Source organism: Capricornis sumatraensis, chromosome 3 (genome assembly GCF_032405125.1).
Source record: "Capricornis sumatraensis isolate serow.1 chromosome 3, serow.2, whole genome shotgun sequence".
Taxonomy (NCBI): domain Eukaryota; kingdom Metazoa; phylum Chordata; class Mammalia; order Artiodactyla; family Bovidae; genus Capricornis; species Capricornis sumatraensis.
Window position 1 is genome coordinate 19,385,896 of NC_091071.1, and position 18,460 is coordinate 19,404,355.

General features: G+C 46.4%; 1 protein-coding gene across 2 annotated transcripts in view; it reads right to left on the reverse strand.

Annotated features, from left to right (window-relative positions):
• Nucleotides 1-15,298, reverse strand: part of LCMT1 (leucine carboxyl methyltransferase 1) — a 67,688-nt gene extending 52,390 nt beyond the window's left edge. For both annotated transcript variants that reach the window (XM_068968960.1, XM_068968959.1), the window contains exon 1: nucleotides 15,105-15,298. In XM_068968960.1, the coding sequence (XP_068825061.1) occupies nucleotides 15,105-15,211 (107 nt within the window). In that variant the 5' untranslated portion in view covers nucleotides 15,212-15,298. The remainder of the gene's footprint in view (nucleotides 1-15,104) is intronic.
• Nucleotides 15,299-18,460: the final 3,162 nt, after the last annotated feature.

Below are 18,460 nucleotides of genomic sequence, written 5' to 3' on the forward strand. Positions count from 1 at the left end.
CGACTGAGCGACTGAACTGATAAAGCTGAAGTAATCAAAACAGCATGGTCTCAGCATAAATGCTCAAACTACCGCACAAATGCACTCATCTCACACGCTAGTGAAGTAATGCTCAAAATTCTCCGAGCCAGGTTTCAGCAATACGTGAACCGTGAACTTCCAGATGTTCAAGCTGATTTTAGAAAAGGCAGAGGAACCAGAGATCAAATTGCCAACATCCACTGGATCATGGAAAAAGCAAGAAAGTTCCAGAAAAACATCTATTTCTGCTTTATTGACTATGCCAAAGCCTTTGACTGTGTGGATCACAATAAACTATGGAAAATTCTGAAAGAGATGGGAATACCAGACCACTTGACCTGCCTCTTGAGAAACCTATATATAGGTCAAGAGGCAACAGTTAGAACTGGACATGGAACAACAGACTGGTTCCAAATAGGAAAAGGAGTACATCAAGGCTGTATACTGTCACCCTGCTTATTTAACTTATATGCAGAGTATATCATGAGAAATGCTGGGCTGGAAGAAGCACAAGATGGAATCAAGATTGCCGGGAGAAATATCAATAACCTCAGATATGCAGATGACTCCACCCTTATGGCAGAAAGTGAAGAGGAGCTAAAAAGCCTCTTGATGAAAGTGAAAGAGGAGAGTGAAAAAATTGGCTTAAAGCTCAACACTCAGAAACGAAGATCATGGCATCTGGTGCCATCACTTCATGGCAAATAGATGAGGAAACAGTGTCAGACTTTATTTTTCTGGGCTCCAAAATCACTGCAGATGGTGACTGCAGCCATGAAATTAAAAGACACTTACTCCTTGGAAGAAAAGTTATGACCAACCTAGATAGCATATTGAAAAGCAGAGACCTTACTTTGCCGACTAAGGTCTGTCTAGTCAAGGCTATGGTTTTTCCTGTGGTCATGTATGGATGTGAGAGTTGGACTGTGAAGAAAGCTGAGCGCCGAAGAATTGATGCTTTTGAACTGTGGTGCTGGAGAAGACTTTTGAGAGTCCCTTGGACTGCAAGGAGATCAGCTCTGGGTGTTCTTTGGAAGCAATGATGCTGAAGCTGAAACTCCAGTACTTTGGCCATCTCATATGAAGAGTTGACTCATTGGAAAAGACTGTGATGCTGGGAGGGATTGGGGGCAGGAGGAGAAGGGGACGACAGAGGATGAGATGGCTGGATGACATCCATGGATGGATGGCTTGATGGACATGAGTTTGAGTGAACTCCAGGAGTTGGTGATAGTCAGGGAGGCCTGGCGTGCTGCAATTCATGGGGTCACAAAGAGTCGGACAGGACTGAGTGACTGAACTGAACTGAGCAAGTCAAAATCAACATTATCATCATCAGTAAAAATAGGCAAGGGCTTTAATAGGTAATTCACAAATGAAGATGTAGGAGTAGCCAATAAGTATACATCTGTCATCAAGGAAATGCCATTGAAGGACATAATGAGATGCTATTGCACACCCACTGATGAATGTTAAATGAGGATATGGAGCAACCGGAGCTTTGACACATTGCTGGTGGGAAGTATAATCTGATAAACCACTTTGGAAATTAGTCTGCAGTTAAATGCATACTCACCCTATGACTAACCAGTTCTACTCTTGGATCCAAGAGAAATTAAGGCTTATATAAGAACGTTCATTGCAGTCTATTCAGAATGGCCAAAAACTAGAGACAACTCAAATGTTCATCATCGGCTGAATGGAGGAATAAATCATGGTGTGTTCACACAACACACAAAGGAGCAAGCCATATTACACTGACAAAGATTCTCTCACTGACCAAACTCTAGCCAGGCTCCACTGAGCCCTCCTGGACTAGACCTTGATCTTGGCCTACAATATAAAGACCTGAGGAAAAGCATACTTTCTAACAGCTCAAGGCCACACCCCTAAGGATGTCTCCAATCCCCCTTAGGGTGTCGACCTGAGAAAACTCAAGAAGAATTTACTGTTTGTTCCACGCCACACCTGAAGATAGAGCCTTGCTGTCTCCCAGTTAGCAAATCCAGATGGTTTCACATGGACTAACCCCCCCTTTTCACACTTTCTATAATTTTTCTCTGATTCTCCTGACTCCTGGCTCGTTCCCCTGCTTCCTCCCTCATTCTCCCCTTAGGATACCCTCTATGCAAATCAGAGTTGAATTCAGTTCATGCTGGATTCTTTTCCCTGTTGCAATAGTTATTACTTATTAAAATATCTGACCTTACCACTTTAACTGGCATCCAGCTTTATCTTTGACAATGTGCACAACATGGATGAATCTCAAAGACCATCTTGAGTGAAAGAAGACACAAAAAGAATGCATATGATTCCATTTATATAACATTTTAGAATTGGGAAACCTGTGAGAGCCCAAATCAGAAAAATGGTTGCAGGGTTACCAACCATCTCTAGTTGGTAAAGAGACCAACTAGAGATACAAGGGAACTTTCTGGAGTCTCAGATGTATTTTACATCTTATTTCAGGTGGCAGTGCACAGATATATGCAACTGCTCACACTCATCAAACTGAACATCTTACTCTGTATAAAGTATCTCCCTCTCCTTGCCACCCTTCTAACAACATCTGAGGGAGCTTTCCCTGGTTGTTCAGTGGTAAAGAATCCGCCTGCCAATGCAGGAGATGCAGGTTTGAGCCCTGATCTGGAAAGATCCCATATGCTGCACAGCAACTAAGCCTGTGTGCCACAACTACCGAGCCTGGGCTCTAGGGCCCAGGCTCGGCAACAAGAGAATCCATGACTGTGAGAAGCCGTGCACCGCAACTAAAGAGTAGCCTCCACTCGGCGCAACTAGGGAAGAGCCTGCGTAGCAACAGACACCCAGCACAGCCAAAACTAAATAAAGCTATAAAAAACGGTCTTTAAAAAACAGGACTATCTGAGGAAACTCTCGAGGGGAAAAAGATGGAGGATGTAGCACATCCTCCAAGTTCCTTCTGCGACGCGCACTCGGCCCTTGCCTAAGAGGACCCCACTTTGGCTTGAGGCAGCAATCTGCCCCATTAGGTGCACACTTTCCTGCACCCAGGAGCGGAGCCGTGTGTCCTAACCTTAGCTGATGAGAAGCACATGGAAGTCTACAGGGTAGGCCTTCCCCAAAAGCTACTGCTTTCCTGATGAAAAGGGGCAGTTTTTAGACACAAAATGTGTCTCTTGCTAGCATTCCTTCATTTCCCTTCTTCCTAGACCACAGCTGCTCAAATGGACTTAAAAAATTCTGATAACCCTGCTATAAATCTACCCTTCCCCTGTGAAGCAAGCTATGGAAGCTCTGAATCAATTCACAACTGAGTAATTTTGTTACTCAGAAGTTTTCAGACATAAAAATGAAAAAAGAAAATTTTTCAACTACAAGAATGACATATGCATTCAGTTAGTTCAGTTCAGTCGCTCAGTCGTGTCCAACTCTTCACAACCCCATGAACTGCAGCACACCAGGCCTCCCAGTCCATCACCAACTCTCGGAGTTCACTCAAAGTCACGTCCATCAAGTTGGTGATGCCATCCAGCCATCTCATCCTCTGTTGTCCCCTTCTCCTCCTGCCCCCAATTCCTCCCAGCATCAGGGTCTTTTCCAATGAATGAGTCAACTCTTCACATGAGGTGGCCAAAGTACTGGAATTTCAGCTTCAGCATCAGTCCTTCCAATGAACACCCAGGACTGATCTCCTTCAGAATGGACTGGTTGGATCCCCTTGCAGTCCAGGGGACTCTCAAGAGTCCTTTCCAACACCACAGTTCAAAAGCATCAATTCTTCGGTGCTCAGCATTACTGCATTAAAATATATATAAGAATTTGGCATATGATACAAAGGACATTTCAAATCAGTGGGGAAAATACAGACTACTCAATAGATGGTATAGGGACAACTGGTTAATAATTGGAAACAAAATTAAGGTAAGGGCTTCCCTAGTCTAGTGGTGAAGAATCCGCCTTGCAATGCAGGGGACACTGGATTAATCCCTGGTCCGGGAAGACCCCACGTGCTGCAGGGCAACGAAGGCCAGGTGCCAAAACTACTGAGCCCAAGTGCCTAGCGCCTGCAACCCACAACTACTGAACCCACATGCAGCAACTACTGAAGCCCTCACACCTGAGTCCACGCTCCATGACAACAGAAGCCACTGTAAGAGACGCCTGTGCACCGCAGCTAGAGAGTAGCCCCCGCTCGCCCCCAACTAGAGAAAGCCCACGCACAGCAAGGAAGACTCAGGGGAGCCAGATAAATAAGCTTTGAAAAAAATAAGTTAAAACTGCCATCTTATGATGTACAAAATAATAAAGATAGATGAATGATCTAACCATAAAGCCAAAGCCACAGAAGTGCTAAAAGAAAATGCTATAAGGATTGAGAATGGCCTTTCAAAGCTTTACCCAAAAGCCACAAGCCATAAAGTTACATTGTCAAGACTACAACCTGAAGAGTCACCATTTCTGTATTATGAATGGACAGTACAAGCTACACTGAAAGACAAGCAACAGCTTGAAAGAAAACATTGCAACAAATAGTGAAGCAATGGATCACTCCTGCAGATACAAAAGGTCCTTACAAATCAGTAATAAAAATACAAATAACCAAACAAAAAAAGACAACAACCCAGTAGGGCAGTGACAGAGGAGAGTGGATTCTCACTATAAATATCCACGAGTGTGAGCAGACAGACAATGTTCAGTCTCACTTGTGATTTTAGAAATGCAAATTAAAAATAGGAAAGCAGCTTGGCATTTGCCTTCAAAATATTTCAGATCAGAAGCTGGGCCCTGCTCTCTGGGGTACAGCTGTAAAGATGCAATCCGTAGGCTGGTCAGGCCAGGGCCCTCAGGAAAACACCGGCTTTCCTAAGAGGTGATCTTGTGACCTGCTTTCATGACAGTGGGGGGGGGGGGGTTGGGGTGGGAGTGGATTTTTGGATTCAGTTGAGAAATCAGATGAACTTCTACAATTTGCACAACAGAATTTCAGCCTTACAGGCCCTGGTCTGGTTTCTAACACAAACAGACTGCTGAAAACCAGCAAAGCAGACCACCAGAATTCTAAGACCTCATTAGGAAGTATCATCTTGAGCGCTTGTATTCAGGTCTAATCATTTTCTAGGGAAGGAAATGGCAACTCACTCCAGTACTCTTGCCTGGGGAAATCCCATGGACAGAGGAGCCTTGTGAGGAAAAGAGTCGGACCCGACTGAGTGGCTGAGCATTAATCACTTTAACCATCCAACACGTTTGCTACGTGTCTATACTGTGGAGGGCACTAAAGTAGACAGGTCCCTGCTTTTTCATTCTGAGGAAAGACAAACATTAAACAACATGTCTGAACTACACCTGGGCTGATTCCCACCAAGGAGACACACAGAGTGTCACAAAAACATGGAACAGGGGCTACATATTGTCTGCAGGTGCCCGAGAGGCCTCCTTGAAAAAGTCATTATCTGACACAAGCCAAAAGCCTCGGTGCCATCTATGACTCCTCAGTCTTACCGTGTATCTGATCCGTCAACATGCTCTATCAGCTCGGCCTTCAGTGTATCCAGAATCATGGATTCCCAGCATCTCTACCACTACAATCCTCATCCAAGCCCCCAGCGTCTGACTTGAGCTATTCCGAGGGCACGTCTCCCTGCCTCCATGCTGCCCCCTACAGCCTGTTCTCAACACAGACGCTGAGAAGATCCTGTTCCACCCCAAGACCCTCGGCGGCTCCCATCTCGCTGACACTGAAAGCTGGGTCCCCACAAGAGCTCCTCTCCTTCTCTTTCACCTGGGTCTTTCTACATCTGGACCAGCTGGGCCAGCTCCTTCTCCAAGGCCCTCGTACCCTCTGCCTGGGACACTGCTTCTCCAGCTGTCCATCCTTGGGCTCACTTCCTCAGCACTGACCTTCTTGGTGGGACTGTCCCTGGGCATCCCAGCTCACGGGGCAACTCCCTCCAACACTCCTACAGCAGCGCCCACCAGTGCAGGTGCCAGGTATGTTGCTGGTTTGTTTCCTGGCTGCTTCCCCCATTACATGCCCCGTAAGAGCGCCGCTTGTGCCTGCTTCATTCACTGCTACATCGTCACTACCACAGGGCCTCCGTAAACCGAGCAGGGTCTCAATAAAGAACATCAGGTGGAGAAATTAGTCTGAGGGATGACGTGGAGCTGATCAGACAAGGGAGGGAGGGAGAAAGCATTTCGGGAGGGGCTGGCCTACTGAAAGGCCCCAGGGAAGGGCAGGCACAGGGCATGCTGTAGGAACTGGAAGGGAGGTGGAGAGAAGGGCAAGAGTTAGGGGAAGCAAAACTGGAGAAGCAGGGTGGAGCAGGCAGGGCTGGGTGGACCATGTGAGGAACTTCGCTATTTCTCTAACAGCAATAGCGTGCGCGCGCTCAGTCGTGTCCGACTCTTTGCAACCCCATGAGCTGAGGCCCGCCAGGATCCTTGGTCCGTGGAATTTTCCAGGCAAGAATACTGGAGTGGGTTGCCATTTCCTACTCCAGCAATAAAAAGCCATTAAAACAGGGAGTGACATGGGCCCGGGCACCTTTCCCAAACCTCTGGCTTCGGTGTGAGAACTGTTTGGGGAGGGAAGCACCACTGGGGAGCTCAGCTGGCAGATTAGATTAGTGCCCTGGCTCAGATCACGGATGACCTGAGTGTGGACTGAGACAGCAGCCGTGGAGGTGGAGGGAAGGAATAGATTCCAGAAATATTTTCCAGGTACATTCTAAGGTCTGAGTAATTGATCGCAGAGAAGGTAAGTGAAAGGGCAGTTCCATGATGACTCCAATCTTTTTCACTCGTGAGCCAAGTGGAAAGGGGCACCATCCACTGACTTGGGGGCAGGGGGTGGGGGAGGGATGGCTCTTCAGAAAATTGGGGAAGATGATCTAGAGTGCAGTTTCGGAAATAATGAATTTGAGGTCATTTTGAAAGTGAAAGTTGCTTGGTTGTGTCCGACTCTTTGAGACCCCCCGGGACTGTAACCTACCAAGCTCCTCTGTGCATGGAATTCTCCAGGCCAGAATACTGGAGTGGGTAGCCATTCCCTTCTCCAGGGGATCTTCCCAACCGAGGGATCGAACCCAGGTCTCTGGCACTGCAGGCAGATTCTTTACCAGCTGAGCTACCGGAAGCCCGAGGTCATTCTGAGACAACCAAACAGAGATTTCTGGTTGGCAGGGATAGATCTGGAGCAGTGTGATTTGATCAGGAAAGGTGAGGTGTGTCCTACCACCGAGTGTCACGTTTTACCTTGTGGCGGATTGAGAATCAAAAAGGTTCAAGTAACAAAGTGACAGGGTAACATTTGTGAGTCTGAAAAATCACCCTGGCCACGGCATAAACACTTGGGACAGGGGAGGTGGCCAGACTAGAAGCGGGCAAAACAATAAGGACGTTCTGCGCCAGGTCAGGTGAGCAAGGGCTACAGCCAACAGGGAGAAAACGAAACAGACTTTCCATCCGTTGCCAGTCTGTCTCCCCAATAGCTGCTGGGGACTTTTCTTTAAATTTGTATTTAGCTTTGACTGGGGTAGGTCTTCAAGGCTGTACCCAGGCTTTCTCGAGTTGCAGCAAGCCGGCTTCTTGTTGCAGTGGCTTCTCTTCACGGGATCTAGAATGTGGACTCGGTAGTTGCAGCTCACAGGCCTAGCTGCCCCACAGCATGGGAGATCCTCCTGAAGCAGGGATCGAGCCCGTGTCTCCTGCACTGGCAAGCATTCTTAACCAGTGGACCACCAGGGAAGCCCCTGGGGATTTTTCTAAAACACAAACTCAAAGCATGTCAGTTCCCCCACTTTAAAACCCTCAGGAACTTTCCTGCTTTGTTCTCTGACAACCTCCCCAGAATTCTTTCTACCTAGCCCCCACCAGAGGTCAAGGTCCCCTAACACTCCAATCTCAAGAGCTTCAATCTCTATGCTCTTCAACGTCTCATTATCTTCTGCCTGGCCAACACCTATCTTTCTAAGACTCAACTCCTCCCCGATGAAAATAAAGAAGAGTGGTGCTAACCCCCAGGAGCGGGCCTGGCGCCGCGAGCCAGGCTTCACTGCTGTTAGATGCTTGCCTGGTGCTCACAGAGGCCACGCTGTCCTCGGCTGGAGAGAAACAATCTCACAGGATGACCTGCACAAGGTCACACTAAAACAGTGATGAAGGCAGACAAAACTAGGACTCCTTCAGACAAAACCAAGGCCCGCTACAGGGTCCCAAATACTCCTCTACCCCAGCTGATGTTCAGTGACTGTGGCTTCTTTATTAACCACAGCGTGTCTGACTCTAGTCACACCGCCTCCTTCCTTTTTATATAAATTTTGTAATTCATCTTATTTCTGTTTTTTTGGAGTTTACTTCAGGCTGTGCTAGGTCTTCATTGCTTTGCGCAGGCTTCCTCTAGCTGCGGTGAGCAGGGGCTACTTTGATGTGGTGCTCGGGCTTCTCATCGCAGTGGCTTCTCTTGTTGCACAGCGTGGGCTCTACGAGCGCGGCCTTCAGCGGTTGTGGCGCTCGAGCTTACTTGTTCCGCAGCATGCGGGATCTTCCTGGATCAGGGATCAAACCCATGTCCCTTATATTGGCAGGTGGACTCTTATCCACTGCACCACTAGGGAAGTCTGTCACACCTCCTCGAAAAGACTAAGCTACCTACGAAATCACAACTGTCTCTGCCTCTTGCGAGCACCCAATCCTGGGCAAATCCCTGCTTCCTTGAAACACCCCCACCAAATTATCCAACCAAAGACTAAATCCTGTAAGTTCTTTCTAACACCCCTTATGGAGAGACCCCAAAGCTCCCCATGAGGTGAGATCTCTCTCACGAGAATGAGTCATTAAATCCGTTTACCATAAAAAGGAACAAAATTGTGCCATTTGCAGAGATGTGGATGGACCTAGAGACTGTCATACACAGTGAAGTCAGAAAGAGAGAAATAAATACTATATATTAATGAATATATTGGGAATCTAGAAAATAGTACAGATGAACCTATATGCAAAGCAGAAACAGATACAACTGTAGAGAACAAACACATGGACATCAAGGTGGGAAGAGGGGGTGGGACGAATTAGGAGACCGGCATATAGACACCACTATGTATAAAGCAGACAAATAATGAGAACCCACTGTGTAGCACAGGGAACTCTACTCAGTGCTCTGTGGGATCTAAATAGGAAGGAAATCCAAAAAAGAAGGGATGCACATATACATATGTCTGAGTCACTACGTGGAACAGCAGAAACTAACACAACAGCGTAAAGCTACTATGTGTGCGCGTGTAGCTGTGTCCAACCCTGCAACCCCCGGGACTGTAGCACACCAGGCTCCTCTGTCCATGCGATTTTCCCAGCAACAATACTGGAGTGGTTGCCAATTTCTCCTCCAGAGGATCATCCCGACGTAGGGATCAAACCCGAGTCTACCTGCGTCTCCTGCATTGCAGGGAGGTTGTTTACCACTGAACCATCTGGGAAGCCCCTAAAGCAGCTATCAGTTCAGCTCAGTTCAGTCGCTCAGTTGTGTCTGGCTCTTTGCGACCCCATGAACCACAGCACACCAGCCCTCCCTGTCCATCATCAACTCCCGGAGTTCACTTAAACTCATGTCCATCGAGTTGGTGATGCCATCCAGCCATCTCATCCTCTGTCGTCCCCTTCTCCTCCTGCCTTCAACCTTTCCCAGCATCAGGGTCTTTTCCAGTGAGTCAGCTCTTTGCATCAGGTGGCTAAAGTACTGAAGTTTAAGCTTCAACATCAGTCCTTCCAATGAATACCCAGGACTGATCTGCTTTAGTATGGACTGGTTGGATCTCCTTGCAAGAGTCTTCTCCAACACCACAGTTCAAAAGCATCAATTCTTCGGCGCTCAGCTTTCTTTATAGTCCAACTCTCACATCCATACATGACCACTGGAAAAACCATAGCCTTGGCCAATGGACCTTTGTTGGCAAAGTAATGTCTCTGCATTTTAATATGCTATCTAGGTTGGTCATAACTTTTCTTCCAAGGAGTAAGCATCTTTATATTTTATGGCTGCAGTCACCATCTGCAGTGATTTTGAAAGCAGCTATACTCAAATTAAAAGAAAAAAAAAAAAACCCTGTTTAACTAAATTAGATATATTTCTAATGGTCTCTGCTAGAGGACACTGACAACTCTCACGGTAGGAAAGGATGGTAAAGTTTCTAGCAGGGAAGTTAACTGAGTGCCAATCTGAAGGCTTCCAGTTTCTGTGACACAATACCCTGGCATCACCCTGGTTATCTTGAGGATGAAGGGAAGGCGGAGTAAATCAAAAGCTGGAGGAAAGTGAAAAATGTCTGATTTAAGTCTCTGGAAAGTGGGAAAAGGAGCTAGCCAAAGCATCATACTGGAATGAATGAGTCAGCTCTGTAAGGGTGCAGATGAGGCTGGCTGACACGAATCCACACAAGGCCAAGTTGCCCTGTTGTGTAATTTCTACCAACAGTATTCAAGCTGGAAATGGAGAGTCTGGTTCAATCCAGGGTGTGAGGTTTACTAGGATGAAGGGCAAGGGAGATAAAGGCACTGCCAAGAGAATTACCAGGGAATGGACTATGAACTCTGAGCCCAACTGACAGGCAGGAGTCAGTCAGATGCTGACTATAGGGAAGCTGCCCCTATAGGGAAGCATCTAAAGGCTGGAGAAAACCATGGACGTCCCAGGGTTTTGAAGGCAGAGCAGAAATAACTGATCAAGCATGCTGAAAAGAGACTGGGGTTGAAGGGTGCTGCACTGTTCATCTGTAAGGTGGTATACACAGCACCTGGAAATCCAGGGGTTATGGCAGGAATGGTAATAGAGGCGAATGAGCAGAGGTATCACTGCAGGCAAGGTGTTCAAGAAAGCAAGTGCCCCGCCTACAGGGTGGGTCCTACACACACACACTGGAAAGTCAACTAGGATGATGGCATGAACTGAGGCAGAGGAAGGCTTGTGGGCCAGGTGCCCAGGTCGTCAATGAATTAGGTGAGTAACCAGCAAACAGATAGAAAACAGTAATATGGAGGAGAGGATGCGGGGACATGGGTCTCAAAGAAATGAGGGGAGGAGACAAAGGGCAGTAAGGACACAAATTTTGACCGTCCTAATGCTAGGACCCTGAAGAAGGAAATGACAACCCACTCCAGTATTCCTGCCTGGAGGATCCCATTGACAGAGGAGCCTGGCAGGCCATAGTCCATAGGGTTGCAGAGAGTCACATACAACTGAATCAACTAAGCACACACGCGTGCTAGGGCAGCTGGGGTATGAGAAAACAGAGGTGTGACTTTGATTCAAGTAAACGATGCTCTCGGGGAAGGGCCAGGGTCAGTGCAAAGAGAGGGAGGGAACGACTAAAGAGAGGCTAAGGAAATAGAGGTGGCTGGTGATCAGAGCAGTAATTTCAAAGGACTCAGTGAGGGCTGCAGGAGGGGGCTGGGGGTCAAAGGTAAACAAGAGTGGGAAACTGACGGAGGGGCATAGGGCGAAGTGGGCAATAGGAGAGGAGGAATGGGGAGTGGGGGTAAGTTAGCAAGAATGCTGAGTGCTTTATAGATAGCTGTGGAATCAGATGGGATTCTTAGACAGAAACCTAGTATACCTGATCACAAGAGCTCTAACTATTGGACTGTAAGAGGGACAGAGTCTGTGGTAGTGACGATGATGAAGACTGGGGACAGTGGGATGCTGCTCATGGCAACGACTACCAATTTTGAACACCTACTATGTACCAAGCACTGCTGGAGGCACTCCACATTTAATCCTCACAACAGCTCTCTAACACCAGGAAGGGCCCTGTACCAAAGAAGAGAGCAAATTAAAACAAAAACAACGGGGACTTCTCTGGTGGACCAGTGGTTAAGAATCCACCTTCCAATGCAGAGGAACTAATGGTTTGATCCCTGGTTGGGGAACTAAGATCCCACATTCCACACAGCAACGAAGCCCACAAGCTACAACTAGAGAATCTGTGCACTGCAATCAAGAGCCTGCATGCTGCAATGAAAGATCCGGCATGCCACAATTAAGATACAGTGCAGACAAATTAATTAATTTTAAAAAAAAAAGAAAGAAAGAAACAGCAGAGCAGCAGGAGCCCTGGGGAGCTAACTGGCTCTTTGAACATTATTTTAGGGATCTTACAGCTATAACTCAGGGTGGCAGGAACCAGTCGAACCCATAGCTATTTCAGTAACTTCAAACAAATAACATTCAGACTGGAGGCAAATTAAAACTAGCAGTAAGAATTTACTTTAGGCTTTTCTTCATGCCAGATCCTGTGCCAACCTCTGCATGATCTCATTTAATCCTTAATCCTCCCATCCAAAAGGCCAGTGACTATTACTACCTCATTTTCAAGATAAGGAAACTGAGGCAGAAACACAATAATGTGCCCACAATTCACACAAGGAATCCCTACTTAACAAGATAAATCTGTGTCAAGACTTATGGGTTCCAAACGTTACAGGGAAGACGCAGGTCACAGTATCACAGACTTTGAAAGCCCTTGAATCCCGCAAAGCATCTTTAAAACATTAACTTATGGATTCTCACCATCTCATTGCATGTTTTTTTCCAGATGAGAGAAAACCTGGTGCACCCCGCCCCCCAAAAAAAAGGCTCTGAAGGAATGCATCCAGATGGCAAACAGGTCTGGTTTTTATAGACCCAAGACCCATCCCGGAAGGTTCTGATTCAGTGGATCCAGAACTGGGCCCGAGTAACTGCATATCTTTTAAAAGCTTCACAGGCTATGCTAGTGTGCAGTTCAGGCTGGGAACCACTGCCTTAGATTCTCTGCAGTTCCAAACCCAAACTTTCTCTACAATGTTGAGAGATGGCTGAGGGCACTAAAAACCGAAGCAGAGAAGAGCTGAGATTATAAAACTATCCAAGAGACAGCCAAGGAAAGATATGCTCTAGTTACATTATTTCTCTGTATTTTTTGTGTCTGAACTATTTTATAGCTAATTTGCTTCTTTTTAAAATCATTTTTATTGGAATATGGTTGATTTATAATGTTGCATTAGTTTCTGCTGTTACAGCAAAGTGAACCAGTTATACATAGACATATATCCACTCTTTTTTAGATTCTTTTCCCATAAAGGTCATTATGGAGTACTGAGTAGAGTTTCCTGTGCTATAAAGTATGTTCTTCTTAGTTATCTCTTTTATATATAGTAGCTAATTAGCTTTAAGTAAGCAAGTTGGCCAGACTTCCCAGGTAGTGCTAGTTGTAAAGAACCCCCCTGTCAATGCAGGAGACCTAAGAGACACGGGTTCAATCCCTGGGTCGGGAAGATCCCCTGGAGAAGGGCATGGCAACCCACTCCAGTATTCTTGCCTGGAGAATTCCAGGAACGGAGGAGCCTGGTAGGCTACAGAATTGGGGTCACAACGAGTCGGACACAAGTGAAGTGACTTAGCACACACACGAGCAAGCAAGTTGGCCACAAATGTCACCAACAAATATTAAATAAGCCAGTCATTACCAATTGATATTAAGTAAACCTCTATGGGGTCGCGCAGAGTCGGACACAACTGAAGCGACTTAGCAGCAGCAGCAACCCTAACCTGCTCTTGAAAAGTATTTTATTTTCCTCTGATAATTCGGAAGATACTTCTGATTTTCTTAGCAAACAGCAGCCAATATGAGAAAAACTGCTCTTAATTCAACAGTGCCATGGATGTAGTCAACAGCAACCAAAAGCTGGAGAAGAAATAAGCTGGGTATAGTTCATTTAAGTTCACAAATTCCACCAAGAACTGCCTTCATGCCTTTAATACTTATGAATGTATTTATTTATGTAATCAACCACCACTAACACCTAGTACATGCCAGACACTGTTTTAAGTGCTTTACTAATATTGAATATCATTTCATCTTTACTTAACAGATGACTGAATATCATTTCATCCCCACTTTATAGATCAGGAGATTGAGACAGAGAGTAGTTTAGTAGCCTGTGCAAGTTTCCACAGCCGGGACCAGCGTGACAGTCTGGCTCCAGAGTCAGTGTTCTCAATCACTATGCTTGGTCTCCAAGAACCTACACAAAGCGCCAGCCCTAACCCAAAACTTTGGTTTTCTGGACTCAGTCCCTACAGGGCCCCAGCTTCCAAAGCATTTATTCAGTTCCTCTAACAGTCCATGAGCCTTCTTTGCTCTGCCTGAACACCCTCCTACATGCTTATTCTCTCTCTTTTTTTTTTCAGATCTTCTGTTCCCAGCTCAAACATTATCAACTAAATTACAAACTCTAATGGTGCACTGTACTTTTCAGCACACAACACAAAATTGTACTTATGCTACTTCCTGAGTAATTACTTGCTTCCTGCCTTTCCCAAGCAGGCAGGTGAGTTCAGACACCATGTCAATCTTGCTCATCTTTTGTTCTCAATCACTGAATACCTATCAACCAAAAGGAAAAGCCTGACACAAAGTAAGCTCTCAACAATTTTTGCTGAATGAATGAAAGAGTAGCATACACTCAAGCCTCATGTTTTCTTTTTCATGCTTTCAGGTACTTGATACATACCTCTGCTCACAGCGTCCCCCACACAGCCCTCACCACACCCCTAAAAGTGTAGACTCCTATATCACACAGGTAACAGCTCTGGAAAATATTGGCTCTGCACGCAAATATTAAGTGGCCCTGGACAGGTCATCTCCCCCATTAACTGGCCTGAGTTTCAGGTGCAGAATGGGGATCATGACAAGTCCCAGTGAAACGTAACCTATGAAAGAGGGAGGACCTGCACTGCTCATAACCCATCAAAACTGCAGTTATTACTTGCTTCACGTGTTTCCAACAAAAATGTGGCTCCGAGAAGGCCAAGCCCATGTTTGCCTGGTTCGGCGCCATGTCCCAGGCACAATAACCCCAGGCTTGTACCGTGCCTGGCAAACGGCAAAAGTTGGACAATTAAAAGTTAAGTAAGTGAATTCCTGCTCTGAGCATTTCACAGATGTCACACGAGTTGACCGACGCCTTTTGGCGTAAAAGTGTATTCCTTAGACACAGCCCTTACCCCCGACCTAGGCCCCAGACCCCCGGAACGCTGGTCCCTAACCCCGCGCCGAGCAAGGCACCTCTTGCATATAGAAGCATCTTCGCAAGTGCCCCGCACGCCCTCGTCGTCCGTGTCGGTAGGGGAAGAACAGGCGGTGAAAGAGGGCCTCCTCAGGCTAGCAGCCATGGGTGTGGAGGTTTCGGGGTGGTGCGTCCACCGGAGACATGGAAGCCGAATCGACGGACGCCTGAGGAAAGTGTGAGCGGGAGAGAAAGCAGGAGAGAGGGGCTGGGCTCCACCAGGCTCAGCTGGCGCAGCTCAGTGACGCCACCCGCGGCTGCCCCAGCTTCCCGCTGATTGGCCCCTCTATGGAGATGCTCATTGGACAATTTCCCACCCCTCAGCCTGAGGAGATGCCCATTGGATCACTCCTTTGGCCCCGCCCACACAACCCGGAAATTCCCTGAGGGAAGAAAGTAAACTGAAATTGACGCAAGAGAGCACCGCAATGCTCTCCGGGAAGTGTAGTCTTCGCTGCTTTGGAAGGCCACTTGGTTCCCACAGCTAGTCAGGGAATTTTATAACTGTAATTAACTCAAGGCGGAAGAGCTGGCAGGATCCTCAGCGTTGTGTGAAGGACAGAGTATCCAGCCAGAAACAAGTGTCAGTGTTAACAGTGAGTTGGGGCTCAGTCTTATTCAGCAACTCAACAAATATTTATTGAGTGCCTACTCTGCGCCAGTCACACAAAATCACCCTAGCTACATTTCAAGTGTGTGTGTGTGTGTGAAGTCGTGGTGGTGACCAGGTTGGTACAGTCAGAATGAATCCCAGGAGTTGGATGGGAGTCGCAAAACCTAGAAAAAGCTCACTTTTCCGGCAGACTTAAACGCAGGAGGCTGTACCTTTGGAGCTACCGAGAGCCATCCTGCTATCTCATATCGCCTGAGAATGATGTTTATTGGACCGACCCATGGAGTCTGGAGGACTGTGTGCTCAGTTGCGGGTGACCTGGCTTTGCAGTGTGGGAGCTTATGGGAACATCACCAGAACCTGTGACGCTAATCAGTCAGAAGAAGCTGAATTCAGAAAGATGAAATAAACCGTTATCCAGCACTTGGAGCTTTCATCCTGAGCTGAGTGTGCATTATTTCTCCCTACCCATCACCACCTGATAGAACGTCAATGAAACCATTATATTCTTTCTTCGCTGGCCCAGTATTCCAAGTTTTGGGCCTGTAATGTCATAGCTGTAGCCTATTGAAAAGTCTATCTTTCCTCCTTTGAACTACTTTCGCACCTTTCTCAGAAATTAGTTCAGCATATTTGCGTGGGACTATTTCTGGGTTCTGTGTTCATTGATCCATGTATCTATGTCTCTGCAAATACTACACAGTCCTGGTTACTGTAGATATACATTAATAATAATAAGTTTTAAAACAGTGAACTGACTGCTCCCATTTTATTACTTTTTCAAAGTTGTTTTGGCTATTCTAGTTCCCTTATCTTTCCATAAAATTTTGGATTAAACTTGTCTATGTCTAGGAAAAAAGGCATACTGGGTTTTGATAGGAATTACATTAAATCTATCAATTTGGGGAGAATTGACATTTTACTATGGTTTGTCTTCAAATTCATGACCATGGGCATATCTCTGCATTTATTTAGACCTTTGATTTATTTTATCAGTGTTGTAGAGTTTTCAGTATACAAGTCCTGGACATACTTTATTAGATTTACACTTGATTATTTTAATTAGTGATTGTAAATGTATTGTAATTTTTGGCATCCACATGTTCATTGCTAGTATCTAGAAATACCACTGATGGTTATGTTTATTTTGTATCCTGTGACATTATTGAACTCAAGTACTTTTTAATAACTTCTTGTGGCATGAGGCCTGCAATTAGAGTTCTATTGTTTTTTCTTCTTTTTGCTGTACCTCACAGCATACAGGGCTTCCCTTGTGGCTCAGCTGGTAAAGAATCCACCTGCATTGTGGGAGACCTGGGTTCGATCCCTGGGTTGGGAAGATCCCCTGGAGAAGGGAAAGGCTACCCACTCCAGTATTCTGGCCTGGAGAATCCCAGGGACTATACAGCCCATGAGGTCACAAAGAGTCGGACACAACTGAACGACTTTCACTCACTCACTCACTCTCACAGCATACAGGATCTTAGCTCCCTGACCAGTGATCGAACCCATGCCCCCTCCTGTAGAAGCTCAGAGACATAACCATTGGACTGCCAGGGAAGCCCCAAGATTCAACATTGAGAGCTGTTCTAACATCTAGTAAAGCTGAGAGGGCCTCAAAGGGCTTAACTGCAATTGCCCACTCCCTCTTCTCCCACAGGTAAAGTTCCCCTAGCCATATTATCCTTCTTATCATAGGAACCAGACACAGTACCTGCTCATTCCCAAGTAGCAGACTTCAGTTCTGTTCAGCCCGCTAAATTATTCAAATAGGCAGGAACCAGGGCTCATTCCCATTCTTTGGTATTACAAAGTCTGCTTCCCAAGCCCCGGCTTGTTCATTCTGTTCCCAAGCGCAACCCCCTGTGTGGCCCTGCATGATTTGTGGTGTCTTCCCCTGCACTGTAGGTAAATGTGGCTCATAAATTGCTGTCCACCTCATCTTTTGGGGTCGAGTGTTGAGTGTCAGCCAACACCATTAACCTAGGGTTGGAGTCTCTCTTTCCCTGATGGATTGAAGGAGTAAAACAATTTACATCACAAATAAGATGGTCTAACTCAATTGAGGACACCTCGTTAGGTTTAACTATGGGTTCCTTTGCTAGTTAACTGGTTTGCAAGGCAGCAGTTACTATCTTGGATGTAAGTGCCAGTTGCTGGCCAGCTTGGGCTTTAGCTCATGTTCTGTTCTCTCAAATGGATTTTGCCATCTCTTTCCACTCTGTGGTCTCATGCTGGCCAACTAGGCAGAAACTTATCATTAATTGACCATATCCCAGAATGAGGTGCCATCGAGTGTGGCTTTTGTCTGGCAGGTGGTCACTGAGGCTCCTACTTGAGATCGGAAACAACATAAAGTCCTAACTGATGGATGCTAGAGTTCCACAGCACTTTGCTTACTGTGTCTAGCCTGATGACTGTCACTGGCTGCTTAGGGCAGTCATAGGGACTCTGTTTGGGAAAGTAGTGCCCCCCTGGGGCACTTGTGTTTGTAGTCCTGGGGATGAACCTTTGTGTTGTTTGTATAAAGGAAGGAGGCCATGACCTCAGGAAGATTTAAGAATGACCACTTGATTGACTCCTGAGTCATTGCTGTTCAGCCAAAGGTAGTGACTTTGCCCATCTCCTGTGCTGCAGCTTCTCTTGGGATTATTGTGTGCTCTCCTGACACCTAATGGTTTGGAGGTGCACACCCATGGCAGTTCATGGTTGGAGACCTGATTAAAAAAAAACAAAAGTAGG